The 14,056-nt window shown below is 41.5% G+C and overlaps 1 protein-coding gene across 3 annotated transcripts in view; it reads left to right on the forward strand.

The window, feature by feature from the left end:
• The window catches only part of Ptprg (protein tyrosine phosphatase receptor type G), a 667,714-nt gene that overhangs the window by 13,223 nt on the left and 640,435 nt on the right, over nt 1-14,056 (forward strand). Inside the window, exon 2 of one of the 3 annotated variants that reach the window (XM_090323309.1) lies at nt 2,533-2,539. The exons of the other annotated variants lie outside the window; for them this stretch is intronic. Coding sequence (XP_090179435.1) covers nt 2,533-2,539 — 7 coding nt within the window. The remainder of the gene's footprint in view (nt 1-2,532; nt 2,540-14,056) is intronic. 3 annotated transcript variants of the gene reach the window in all.

Raw genomic sequence — 14,056 nt, forward strand, 5'->3', positions numbered from 1 at the left:
ATGCCTGTAATCCCAGCTACTCAGGAGGCTGAGATCTGAGAATCAAGGTTCAAAGCTAGCCCAGGCACAGCCCATTTAACCTCTAGAAAACAGGAAATGGGGCTTGGCTCCAGGGCAGGGCCGTAGCCTTGAGCTGAAGAGCTCAGGGACAGCGTCTGGGATGAGTTTAAAAAAAAAGAAAAAGGTACATTTCTTTTGAGACAATATCATCCCTTCCTTTGGTCTCTTCCAGTTTTTCCTGCCTGTTCTCACCCACAAGTGGTATAGTTTTTTTTTACATAGTGTCTAGTGAGGACTACTGCTGCCTTTGTTTACCCTTTGTCCCTCCATTTCTGTGTCTCCCCCCCTTACTCTCACAAAGACAGATAAACAAACAAGACAAAAAGAAAAAAAAAAACAACAGAAACAACAAACCAAAAGAAAACCTCTTCTTTGCATTTTCTGGAGTTCATTTCCACAAATATTATCTTATAGGATCAGATGTACATAGGTATTGTGCCTCTGTTTTCCTCTCCTAAGAACAGCATCCATTTGAATATCAAGTTTTGTAGCTATTTATTTGTAGCCACTTGCTGTTTTTCTTATCTACAAAATGGTCATACTGTGTTTCAATGGTGTCAGAGTTCTTGTGATGTGTTACTGAGATAGATGTGAAAATCACCAGAAGATTGTTATGCACACAGCAAATGGCACTTGCTGTTCATACCTGTTGCTTAATACCTCTGCAACAAATGCTCAGCTTATGCAAATTCTTATTTAATACCATGAACCCTTGGAAGAGAGGGGTGATCTGGAGCCTAGGGAGAACAGAGATCCACAACTAAGGGGGCAGAGCCAGAATTTGAACTGGCTTTTGGGTCACTGTCACATATCCTTCCTTCTCTGCTAGTACAGCCTGGTAGTGGATGAATTAAAGGCCATATGTCTATTCAGGAATAGTTGGTGTTCACAGAGGTTTAGCAGAGATAGCTATTGTGTTTGTCAGGTTTCTGTTTCTGTGACAAAATACCAAACTTACAAGAAGGAACCATTTTTGACTCATGGTTTCACAAGTTTCCATCCATGGTGGCTTTGAAGCTGTGGCCAGGAGAGAACTTACGATGGCTGAGAAGGTGAGAGAAAGGGTGGGAAAAGGAGAGATAGAGAAAGGCAAGAGAGAAGACGGAGAGAAGCAGGAGGAAAAGGGAAAGGGCCAGGATCCCAGTTTCTCCTTTAGCATCCTTCCATTAAGCCCTACTCCCCAATAGTACCACAGATTGGTAATGGAAAGGCCTGTGGGAAACACTTTAATCTAGATAGTAGCAAGTCACCGAGGTTTAATTTTCCCTAGCTGGAACAAATAGGCTTATTCTCTGGCTTTTTTTTTTTTTTTTTTGTTGATGTGGAGCTTGAATTCTGGGCCTGGGCACTGTCCCTGAGCTCTTCAGCTCAAGGCTACTGCTCTACCTCTTGAGCAACAGTGCTTGGAGATAAGAGTCTCACAGACTTTAGTGCCCAGGCTGGCTTTGAAGCAGGATCCTCAGATTGCAGCCTCTTGAGTAGCTAGGATGGAGGGTGTGAGCTACCACGCCTGGCTTTCTCCTGCTATTTTCATAACTGAGATGATAAATGTGCCTTTGTCTGTGTTATTGTGGGCACATTGGATCTCTTGATGTGTGTGAACAGGAGGAAAATGAAATGAAAGCTGGCAGCATTCTACTTCCTGCCCTTGTGTTATTTACAGTTTTTGTAAATAGAGGGATCAGAGATCAGTATTGTGTGGACATGACAGACATTGCTAGTTGATTACAGAACTCTTGTTTGTTAGAAACCTAGATGAAACTGTGGACTCGTTTGGAAGAGTTAACCTGGGAAAGGCCTTCGGTTGCCATCTCTGTGCTATGCTGAAACACATTAGCCAACCAAGCATCTTCAAGGAAGCTTTCCCATCCTTGCAAATAGATAGGTCACTATGATGGACAAGTTTTAAGGTTTCCCAGTTCTCAGGATTGATTTCCGTCTCCTGTTTGTTTATTCAGGAAAAAAAAAAACAACAGATGCGATCTCTTGACGGAGGTTACATCACATTCTAATTGGTGAGATCCACTAATGGAAGTTTAGGGATCTAAAATTGCTTGCTTATTTTTCCTTTACTTCAAAGCCCAGAGGTTTTGCATCAGATTGTAGTACTTTCAGAACTGTTTGTATTCCAGAGTGACACCTTTTCTGAATTCTTAGCTATTTAAGTATGTGTTAAGTGTGGGCTTGGTGACAGCAGTTTTTAAAACTGTGACTGATTTAATGGATCCCTTTCCTCTCTTGTTTATACCTGATGAAGTATGGGTGTTTACTGTGAATAAATTCATTGTTACTTTTAGGGTAGCTTGTTTCTGAATATTTGAGTTGGTCCTCTGATAAGTGTTATTTTTGTAAGGAAATCTGAGATGAGGGATGAAAGGGGAAAGGAATGAAGCCAAGTATGTGGATGACATCAAGAAATCCTGTATTTATTTCCTGGATATGATTTACCTTCCCCCCACCCCTTTCTTTTAGATGGCAAGTTCTTAGCTTGTTTACTATGAAAGTCTTTCTCTTGTCGTATTCACCAGCCTCATGTGTCTGCTGAAATTCAAAATGTGACTTTGTCTGAGTTGAGATGTGTTTGAAGCACGAAAAAAGCATGTAAAGTATAAATTTAAAAATGTGTTTTACCTAGTAACATGGTAGCATTTTTGCTATATGGAGTAGGAAATCTGGCTAAAATTAGCATCACCTGCTTTTTATTATATTTTGTATGACTACTATACAATTTAGAATAACCTATGTGGCATAGATTGTACATGTATTTGTGCATTGCAGTTCAAAAAAATTTTAAATTGTTACTATAAAAATGAAGTACAGAGGGTACAGTTACGAAAGTCAGATAAACAGTACATTTGTTTTGTGAACAATGTCATCCCTTCCCTCACGCACGCGCGCGCGCGTGTGTGTGTGTGTGTGTGTGTGTGTGTGTGTGTGTGTGTGTGTGTGATACTGGTGTTTGAAATTGGCCTCATGCTTACTGACTAGATTCTCCACCAATTCCTTTTTACCTTATCTATTTTCAAGATAGGAACTTGCTTTATTCCTGGGCTGGCTTGGACTGTGATCCTCCTCTTTGTGCTTTAACTTTAGCTGGGATAACATGCATATGCCACTAAGCCTAGCCATTAATTGAGATGGAGTCTCTTGAACTTTTTGTGCGAGACTAGCCCCAAGCCACAAATCCCCCAATCTTTGCCTGTCAAGTAGGAAAGATTACAGGCTTAAGCTTCCAGGCCTGGTTTCATTCATTGCATTTTAATCTCATAGCTCTTGTCTGTAGTGTTTGTTCCAACCCTGTCTCATCTTGAAGATGAACATAACACTTCTGTAGTCTACTGTATAATTACCATTAACCCTGGTTACTTCTTCTTTTTTTTTTTTTACCTCTTTAAAACTTAGCCCCAAGAGAGGGTTGCCTTATGGAAGCCACTATTGCTTAGAAAGCAACGGAGGCTGGGAGTCATGATGTTGGGTTGGACTTGTTTAGTTTTGTGAGTTTGTCTGTGAAGAATAATGATTGTGCTCCAGGAGGTAGTTGGAGGAAGAGATGAGGTGAACCATCTCAGGCCTAGAACACTGGCCTGGCATCTAGGGAGCACTTGAAAAGAATAGCCATCATTGTTTTCAAGCTCCTGAGTGAGGATCGAGCCAAGTTCCTGGCATTGATTTCTCCCTCGCTGGTTCTGGTTGATGATGTGTCATTGGTCTTGGGAGGGTTGCAGGCTTCTGCTGAGGAAAATCAGAGACAGTAAAAAAATACTGTGAACATTGTAGGTGAGCTCTGCAATTATTGGAACTGCAGAATAGGCCCTTGCAGATCTTTAAGGATGGCATGTGGTCTTCAAAATATCCTTGACAAAAGTGCTAATGCATTTTGGGCCTCATTCTCCTACCTGGGTGGAAAAAGCTATTGTGTTTTCCTTACACAGCATTTGGGATTCTACACTTGCTTTTGTGGGTGATTTTGTTTTACCGAAGCTCAAATTCCTGTTTTTATGGACAGCCAGGCTTGTAATAGGATCCAAGCTCTGCACTCTAGGTTAATACTACTAGTGTAGACATTTAATCCAGCTGTAGATTTGTTTAGTATATTGGATTGGATAATGGTTCTCTGTATCTGCATTCCGAAGCCCTTCTCTGAATGCTTGATTCCTTTCTCTAATAGAGTGTTAAATTGACTGACTGTGCAATGGAGTGAGCATTCTGTTCCTCTCCACCCTGCTTCAGTTCACCCTGGGTATCTGGGGGTGGGGAGAGGATGGGGTCCTGGAGCACAAGCACAACAGAAATCCACAGATGCTGAAGTTCTTTAAAACAGCATAGTGTTAGCAGATAACTTCCACAATCCTCTTGTTTATCTTAAATCACTCCTAGATTAATTAAGACAATGCAGATTGTTGGTATGCTGTATTTCTTAGGGATCTGTGACAGGAGACAAAAGTCTGCACATGTTGAGTACAGATGTAAATGTTTCGGATACTTTCGATTCCTCCTTGCAAGGAATAGGGAGCCACGAGTATCCATACCTAACTAGAAAGGGAAGAGAGAAGCAGACAGAAGATCCCTTGACCAGAAAGCTCTGTTAGGCTTTCCTGAGTGTTACCTAGGTCCTGCTGTGTCAGTGTGTACCCTGAGGCAGAGGGTGCAGCAGTGGGGTATATAGAAACATCCTTGTTTCACTATTTTTTGGGTTCCTTCTGGGATTACCACTTCCCCATGACTTTGGTAGGCTGGACACCTGCCCTTTGTATAGTGCAGGGGGAGGAAATCTGGAATTGTTCTGGTTTTTAGGTGGGATAAAGGATGCTGGAGTGGTAACAGGGAGTGTATGGAAAGGATATGGGGTTGCCTGCTTGGTGCCCCAGGAGAGGGCTCTTAGCTACCCATGTGGGACAGTGAAGAAGAGGTATTCTCCAAGGACATCCTTAACCTGCGGAAAGCCCAGAGTTAAAGTGATTCTTAAAGGCAACCGTCCATACTAAGCTCTGACAATTGTCTTGCCCAGCTCTCAAGAACAACTCCCTTTTGAAGAGAGTGCTGGTATTCCTTGCAGCTTCTGCCCTGGTGACGCTCCTCCCTCTTCCATTCCCTGCCTCATTCTATCTCATCACTGGGGTTGTCTTCCATGCTAACCCTGAGCTGTAGGAACAGCCTCCTTCTCCTAGCCCATTGGTAGGGGGTGAAAGAGGATGTCTTAGAAACCGGCTGCTACCTCTTCAACAGGTGTTTTAAAAACGTGGCTGATGTAAAGCACTGAGCACCGTGATGGACCCTTACTGTGTGAGAGCTTCTGAAGCGGGCTAGCTTCTTGCTCACTGTTGGATATACCTTTTCTGTAGCTCATCCTTGCATTTCCCAAGTGTACAAATAGGAGTTTTGCTAAGTTAGGAGATGTGTATAGTGTCAGATAGCTTTGCCAGTTGTTGAATTAGGTGCTGATTCCATAGCTGTGTGTCTGTCTTTATTCCAAAGCACTTAGCCACTGTAGGATCTATGGTTTTGGTCATGTCTTTGTATTCCAATTTAGGGGCAATGAAATGCAGGAATACATTTCTAAACTGAAGATACAGCATGCATGTAAGTAAGAAGGAGGAGGAAAACTTGGTGTGTAATAGGGTTTGAAAATTATTTTCTGGGCTGGGAGTTTAGCCTAGTGGTAGAGTGCTTGCCTAGCATGCATGAAGACCTGGGTTTGATTCCTCGGTACCACATACATAGAAAAAAGTCAGAAATGGTGCTGCGGCTCAAGTAGTAGAGCTCTAGTCTTGAGAAAGCCCAAGGACGGTGCCCAGGCCCTGAGTTCAAGGCCCAGGACTGGCAAAAAAATATTTTCTTCTGGTGGGAGCACTTTTCTGGAGAGCTTCATATTTTCAGGGTAACTGGATATATTGCACCGTTGTCTGCAGGGGGTCGTGTATCAGCAAAGTACTGTAAGGTTTGTATTGCTTTTTTCGAAATATTGTAATATCTTTTAATGGAGAGATAGCAAAAATATATTCTTGGACTTGTGACATGTACAAGGCATTTGGATTTGGTCCAGTCAGGTGTTTATGCTGGTTATATTTTTGGCACTTGTCTAAGAGATAAGAAATCATATAGTTAGAGCAAAATTTTAACTTCTGAAAGTTCAGTAGGTGGATACTGTAGTGAAGCCTCTGTCTCCATCATCACAGTTCTGGCCTTGAGTACTTGATGTAAATCCTCTCTCCCTCCCTTCCTTTTTTTTTCTTTACTTTCTTGTCACACCTGTTAATTAGCTTCAGAGACTACTTAATTTGACTATAAGTGTGAAAGCTCCAGGGTAAGGAGGAAGGTCAAAAATCTTTCTGTACAACTCTTGTTCTAGTAGCAGGGTTTTGTGGCAGTCCTTCCCTTGTTGTTTCCTCAACTCTGTAATTGATTTGTTTCTCCTGCCCACTTGAGTGTAGGTGTCTATTGCTGTTGGGACCATTTTGTGACAGGAGGTTTATGTTTATTAATATGAGAGTGAGGCTACAGAATATGACAGGGGTCACCGAGGTCAAATAGGACCAGGAGTCCATGAGAGAACACCAGAGCTGTTTCTTTATTTTGGCACTTAGCTAATCTTCTTTTTTAAAATGATATTCTAAAAATTAGTTTATATGCCAGGTGTGGTGGCTCACGCCTATAATCCTAGCTACTCAGAAGGCTGAGATCTAAGGATCACGGTTCCAAGCCAGCCCAGGCACAAAAGACCATTAGACTCTTATCTCCAGTTAATCACTAGGAAATGGTAAGGGGGGGCTGTGGCTCCAGGGGTAAGTTTATAACCTTAAGCTGAAGAGCTCAGGGACAGTGTCCAGGCCCAGAGTTCAAGTCCCACGACCCACAAAATAAATAAATAAATAAAATTAGTTATATTAGTTATACAGAGGAGAATTTCATTATTATATTTCTATATAGCTTTACAATACATTCCGCTCACTCTCATTTGGCAAACCCTTAATTAATTAACTAGCTACCCATTCATCTATTTGTGACAAGCTGATCTTGAACTTGTGAACTTCCTGCCTCAGATTCCCAAGTGCTGGGATTGCAGGTATGTACCACCATACTTTTTTTTTCCTTCTCTGGTCCTTGGGCTTGAACTCAGGGCCTAGATGCTGTCCCTTAGTTTTTGTGTTCAAGGCTCGTGCTCTACCACTTGAGCCATTGCTCTACTTCCAATACCAGGCTTTTTTGGTTCATTGGAGATAAGGGTTTCAAGTACTTTTCTGGCATGGAACCATGATCTTTATTCAGTTCTCAGCTTCCTGAGTGGTTAGGATTATAGGTGTCCAACTCATAGGTGCTTTAAATATAGGTTGGTGATCCCATATCTGAAATGCTTGAAAACTACCAGTGTTTTACATTTTTAATTTCTTCAGACTTTAGAGTATTTGCACAGGTGTAATGAGCTAGCTTGATGATGCCATTCAAGTCTTAAACACCGAATTCATTGATATCTCATACACACCTCCCACATAAAGCCTCAAAATATTTTTGTCCTCTTACTAGTTCCAGTACACCTATGTTTTGAGTCACATGAGGTCAGCTGTGGAATCCTCCACTGGGGTTGTCAACACAACCCCAGTGGATTAGGTGGGTTTCTCACCATTCTGGCTCTAGGCTGTGATAGATGCTGAATCTCTATGAAGGGGAATGGTCTCAGGTTGATGAGTTTATGTCACAGGGGACAGGTGCAGCTAGAATTAGCTTAGTTGGAACCCTGGGCCAATTATCCCAGGTATGCTGAGATTTGAGTTGGGGTGGAGTTTACCTCCACTGTCTTTGTGAATGAATGTGCAGAGTCCTTGCTGGGTGAAGCCACTGACTTTTGTTTGGACCTTTCTGTTTCTAGGCTATAAATATGGCACATGAATATTTGAGCTCTCCCTTGGTGGATGAAGATTTTGAATGATTGGTAGGAACCTCTTCCACATTATTGCAAGGGATGTGATAGCTTCAAGATGATGTTAGTAGAAAATAGCACGTGTTTGCACTTGGCTTGATGCTGTGGGGTTCTAAAAATGGGTGTGAATTTGAGCATATGTAAGGTAGAGATCCCCCAAACAGTTCACGTAGCTGTGAAACACTGGAGATAATAAAATGGCAGTATGGATGGAGACCCTGAATGTCTAGGAGCTTCTCTGTGAAGCTATGGCAACTCAGCTGAGCACAGTAATAAGGAGGCTGTTCTGAGCCTGTGAAGGTGTTTGGCCATGGAGTAAGTAGGCTGCCTTGCTTTTCTCTCCTTCCTTCCTTCCTTCCTTCCTTCCTTCCTTCCTTCCTTCCTTCCTTCCTTCCTTCCTTCCTTCCGCTTATCTTCTTCACTCAAGGCTAGTGCTCTACCATTTGAGCCACAGCTGGACCACTGGCTTTTTGTGGTACATATTTGGAGATAAGAGTCTTATGGACTTTGCTTGCCCTGGCTGGCTTTGAACTGTGATCCTCAGATCTCAGCCTCCTATGTAGCTGGGATTACAGACATGAACCTTGGGTACCAGGCACCTTTGGCCCTGTTCCTTCCTGGTAGGAAGGATAATTCCCAAGCTAGACTTATTTGTCCCAGTTTTTCCCCTCTTTCCTGGATTTGATTGATTGAGCCCTGGACACAGGGGCAACATTTTCTCTCTTAACTTCTGAGATATGGAACCTTAGAGCTGCTCTGATCCTTGCTTTCTGAAGATAGACTGTGTGTATGTGATTGGATTCTTAGAGATAGATAAGATCCTTTCAGTGCTTTCTTTTTCTGCATTCTTTAGCCCAGGATTGATCTTGGGCATTTTCAGACAAAGGGCTCAGTATCACTTACCAGGGCAGGTAAGTGGGTGTTGAGAACAGGAACCTTCTTCCTAACAAAAGTCTTTTTGTATTGTGGGTGCTTTTTCTTTTTAATTTTTGAATTTTTTCCCCCTCTTAAACTGTATTTTAGAAGTTTATTTATTTACAGCTTTTTATCTTTAAGAATGCAAAGGCTTTTATTTTGTTTGTGAGAGACCAGCAGCCTGTCTTGAGGAGACATGCTGGTAACACTTAGCTAGAACTGCTTCTCCTGATTTTATTTGTAAATTAGAGGCCTAAGGCTCTGTATAGAAACGACTCAAACTTAATTGAACAACATTTAGAGCCTGAATTAAAAATACGACTAATAAAAAGTTATCCAGAATGTTAAGAGGCCCAGAGGATGTGATGAATGCAAAGCCATGTGTCACATCTAATCCTGGCGGTGGTGGCTAATGGCTGCTTGCACTGGAGTTTGGCAGTGTCCCATTGCCACGAGAGCCCTTCTCTTCTTCTCAGATCTTGCCCCTGTCCACCTTTTCTTCTGACATCATTGGGACAGCAAGTGTTCCAACTTAAATTAAAATCAATAAGAGGCAATTTCATTTGTGTTTTACTGTGAAGACAAGTGCTTCCTGCAGAACACAGTAGTTTCAAGTAAGATACAGGTTTGCTTGTGTTTTAAGTGTTTTTGCTCTTTCTGGCTAGTTCCTCCCCCCCCCCCCACATCCCTCACACATGTTATATACAACATATAGCACACATGATATATATAATATATCACATATATGATCTATAATACATATCACATAAGACACATCACATATGATTATATGATATATTGGCATATGTATGATATTATATATGTGAATATATATCTACATATACACATATATAATTTTTTTTTCCCTGACTAGTGCTGGGGCTTGAACTCAGGCCCAAGCCCTTAGCTTCTTTGCTGACATTCTACAACTTGAGCCACGCCTCTACCTCTGGCTTATTTTGTTTATTAATTAGAGATAAGAGTCTTTTGGATTTTTCTGCCCAGGTTGGCTATAACTGTGATCTCAGCCTCCTGAGTAGGATTACAGGGGTGAGATACCAGTGCCTGTCTTTGCATTCATTCACTTTTACAGGTAGTTGTGCTTTGTCTTAAGTCCTTTTTAGTACCATTCTGTTGGTTACACTTTCATACTTGGCTGGCATCTGAGTTGTTGTATTTTATAGATTCTTAACTGCAGAATATAGTTATGCTTGTTCCTTGCAAGCAAAGAATCTTGTTGAAAATTAGGATTTCTGCCCTGATAGAGTAGTGGAATGAGAGAGCATGCGTTCATTTCAACAAGCTCCACAGGTAACTGGGTACATGCTGGAGTTTGAAATCTGCTCTCTGTTTGAATGGAAATGTTATTTTCATCTCCTTGTTTTCATAATCTTTCACTGGTGATTGAAGTATAACAAATGTTTATTACAGAAAATAGAAGACTTCATAAAAGTACACAGAGGGACACAGAAATTGTAATATCAGAGCCCAGGTAGAATTAATGACTTAAACATTTCGTCTATAACCTTTGGATAGATTGTTGAATTAAAACAAACAAAAAAACAACTTAAGCCATGCACCAGTGGTTCATGCCTGTAATCATAGCTACTCAGAAGGCTGAGATTTGAGGATTGCTGTTGGGCTTGAGCAGACAAATCCATGAGATTCTTCTCCAATTGACCAGCAAAGAAGCTGCAAGTGGAGGTGTGGCTCAAGAGGTAGCATGTTAGCTTTGAGCAAAAAAACTGAGGGACAGTGCCAAGACCCTGAGTTTAAGCTGTAATACTGCCACACACAAAACATAACAAATAAAAGCAGTATTAGAAATGTATTATAAATACTAAAACTTTTTTTTTTGGTTCAGTATAAAGCTTAGTTCATAGTTGATGAAAGCCAAAGATGCAAACTCTCTCTGTTGGTTAATAGTAGAAGAGTCTTTGAAAGCACTTTTTTCTCTCTTTTGGGGGAAAAAGGGGACAATATTGGGTTTGAACTCAGGGCCTCATGGTTCCTAACATTTGAACTACACCACCAGCCTGTCTTTTTTTGTTGGTTATTTTGGAAATGGAATCTCTTGTACTTTTCTTCCTGGCTGGCTTTAAAGTATGCTTCTCTGGATCTCAGCCTTCTGAGAAGCTAGGATTGTAAGTATGAGACACCAATGCCCCACGGAGAGAAAACTTGTAGCATTGACTGCCTGGGAAACTAGTAAATAGATGATCACCGGAGACAATGAAATTAAAGATGCTGTTTGGGATGTGGCTCTCTTCCTCATCTGTATTATGGTGAAGCCACTGGACAGTTGGGACTGAGGACATGTCATTAACACAGTTTACTTTTCACAGGATTTTCCTCCTTCTTTGTTTGCTTAATGCTGGCCTTGTTTTGCTAGGACGCATTTTGAATTAATTGATGCTTTAATTGCTTTCATTAGGTGATAGATTCCTCTGATTGAGTAGACCTTTTCCATCCCCAAATAGCTGAGGTTTGAAACTTAAGGTCAGGAAGGACAAATTCTTTATCTGGGAAATAAAAAAAAAAAAAAAGAAGGTGGTTGTCTTGGCAGCAGAAGCTTGCTAATTACACCACTAGTTGTAGTATCTATTTGTGATGGAGGCACTGGGGGCCCAATTAGCGGGTCATGTTCATGTAAGGGTTTTGGGATTGGTCTCTGGTGTATGAAGATGATGTGGTAACGAATTTGCATGTGCCTTCTCTCAGTGTCGGGGAATTAGAAGTAGCTTTAGATCTGTGGCCTCAGATTTCCACCATTCACCAAAGCTTTTGGAGACCAAAGCGTGGCCGTTCCTTCAGTTCTTTTGATCTACCAGTTTCAAAGTGGCCTTGTCTGCAGGGTCCACTAAAGTATGCACACATTTCTCCTCTGGAGAGGCTGGCTTCCAGGAAGGATCTGCCACAATGCTGAGGCCAGTAGAATTGTGACAGGTCATGGAAAAGGAGATGTAGGAATGGGAGCAGCAGGGGCTCTTTGGATAACCCCCTCCCCCTTTTTTTCCCCCATCCTTGGGCTTGACCTCAGAGCCTCTGTACTGTCACTGAACTTTTCTGCCCAAGGCTAGCTAGCATTCTACCAGTGGAGCCACAGTTTCACTTCCAGCTTTTTGGAGGTAAATTGGAAAGAAGAGAATCTCACAGACTTTTCCAGCTTGGGTTGGCTTTGAACTGCTCTCGTTAGGTCTCAGCTTGCTGAATAGCTGTGAGCCACTAGCACCTGGCTTGTTGTCCCATTTTTCTTGTGACATTCTCCTTTCTCTGCAAAGGATCTGCTTAGTTGCTATATATAACATCATCAGACCTGCTGCAATACCATAATCTTCACTGATTATTATTGATAGGGTGTGTTGTACCCACGAGTTTCTGTGCTCAGTTTTCTGCTTACATATGGCTGTGCAGTACTGTCCCTCACCAGGGGCTGCTGTAGCAGGCTGGGTTCTGTCAGGGCATGATTGATGGGTAGATTGTTGTTAGGTAGGGAGGAAGGATCTGTAGTCCTTGTCTTTAAACCATACTCAGGTCAGAAAGAAGAGCTTGTAGTGACTTCAGACACAATCCATGTGCACTTCTTCGTAGCATTAATGGCACGTATCCCATTACATGATTCTGTGAAATAGAAACGTAGAAAGCAGCTCCACATGCTTTCCCTCCCGAGGGCTTTTGTAGGAGACTGAAATAGTTGCGCTTTTCTGGTGAAGTTGCAAAAGTTGTACAAAGAAGGATCTCCGTATTCAAGTGTCCATTATTATATTTGTTATGTATTTCCACATCCCTGTGTACACGTCTCACCTGCTCGCTTTCTCTCATTCACATGCATGCACACAATTTTTTTCACACATATACACCATTCCCTCACTCTTCCCCCCTCGTGTATGTGTGTGTGTATGTGGGTTTGAAAATGAGTTGCAAATACGATGACCCTTCACCCTTCAGCATTTGGGGGTTCATTCATTTAGTCCTCCTCACTTCTTCTCTGGGACTGTACCGTGAAATGAAATCCTATTGTCTAATCATCCCTAGGCTTAATTTGCATTTAACTCAATGGTTTTAGCTTCATGACCCATAAACCCACGATCTGAGATTGCACTCTGCTGCCCTGTCACTCTTTGTATTACAGGTGTTCAAAGCATTCATGACCTTGCCCTTGAAAAGCACATGCTACTCTTTTGTAGGAGTTCCCTCACTGTGGATATGTGTGCTGTTTCTTTATGATTCAGCTGTCATTAGTTCTTTATTATAGTTGTCTGTCCTGTTTCTGAAAAGGGAGCTAGCTAAGTGGGTCTTGCTTTGTTCTTGTTTATCTGCTATTTATTAGGGTAAGGTCTGAACATATATGCCTACTATATATATATATATATTTCTAAATTGCACATGCATTATTATACTGATATTATGTACATAAAACATTCCAAAGATACAAATTTCAAGAGGCACAAGTTACTATTTATGCATATATGCATATTCATACACACATGCATATTCATTTATATATCTATGCATATGAATATGTAGCTGTTCTGTTGTTTTCTTCAATTAGGCTAGTGCTAGAGACTTCTGTAGCAAACAGAGTTTCCAACAGCATGGTATGCTGGGAGTTCTTGGACTTCCTTCAATGCTAGGGAGTCTGTGGCCAGACTTGACCCACTACCTTTCTTGTTCAACTGGCACTCTATCCTTTGAGTCAGGACTCCAGCCCTGCTTTTGTGCCTTTTGCTGTGTGTGTGTTGTGTGTGTGTGTGTGTGTGTGTGTGTGTGCGCGTGCGTGCGTGTGTGCGCGCGCATATGCTCAAGTGCACGTGCAGATATTGGGCTTGAAATCAGGACCTGGGCACCGTTCCTTAATTTCTCCAGCTTTTCCATCTCCAGAATAACAAGCAAAAGCCCCATGCTGGTGGCAAATGCTTCAATCCTGGCCACTTAGGAGGCTGAAAACCAAAAAGCTGAAAGTAAGGCTATGGTAGAGTGTTAACCTTGAGTGAAAAGGCTAATGGACAGCTAAAAAGAAAAAAAATACCCAAAATGATAAAATAAATAAAAACATAAAAACCTTGAAGACAATTTATGAAAATATAACATGAATATTCAAAAATATATGAAAATTATGAATATAAATATAAACTTATAAACGTGTATATGTACATGCGTATATCT

The sequence above is a fragment of the Megascapheus bottae genome, chromosome 2 (assembly GCF_031878675.1).
Source record: "Megascapheus bottae isolate mThoBot1 chromosome 2, mThoBot2.hap1, whole genome shotgun sequence".
In the NCBI taxonomy this organism is placed as follows: domain Eukaryota; kingdom Metazoa; phylum Chordata; class Mammalia; order Rodentia; family Geomyidae; genus Megascapheus; species Megascapheus bottae.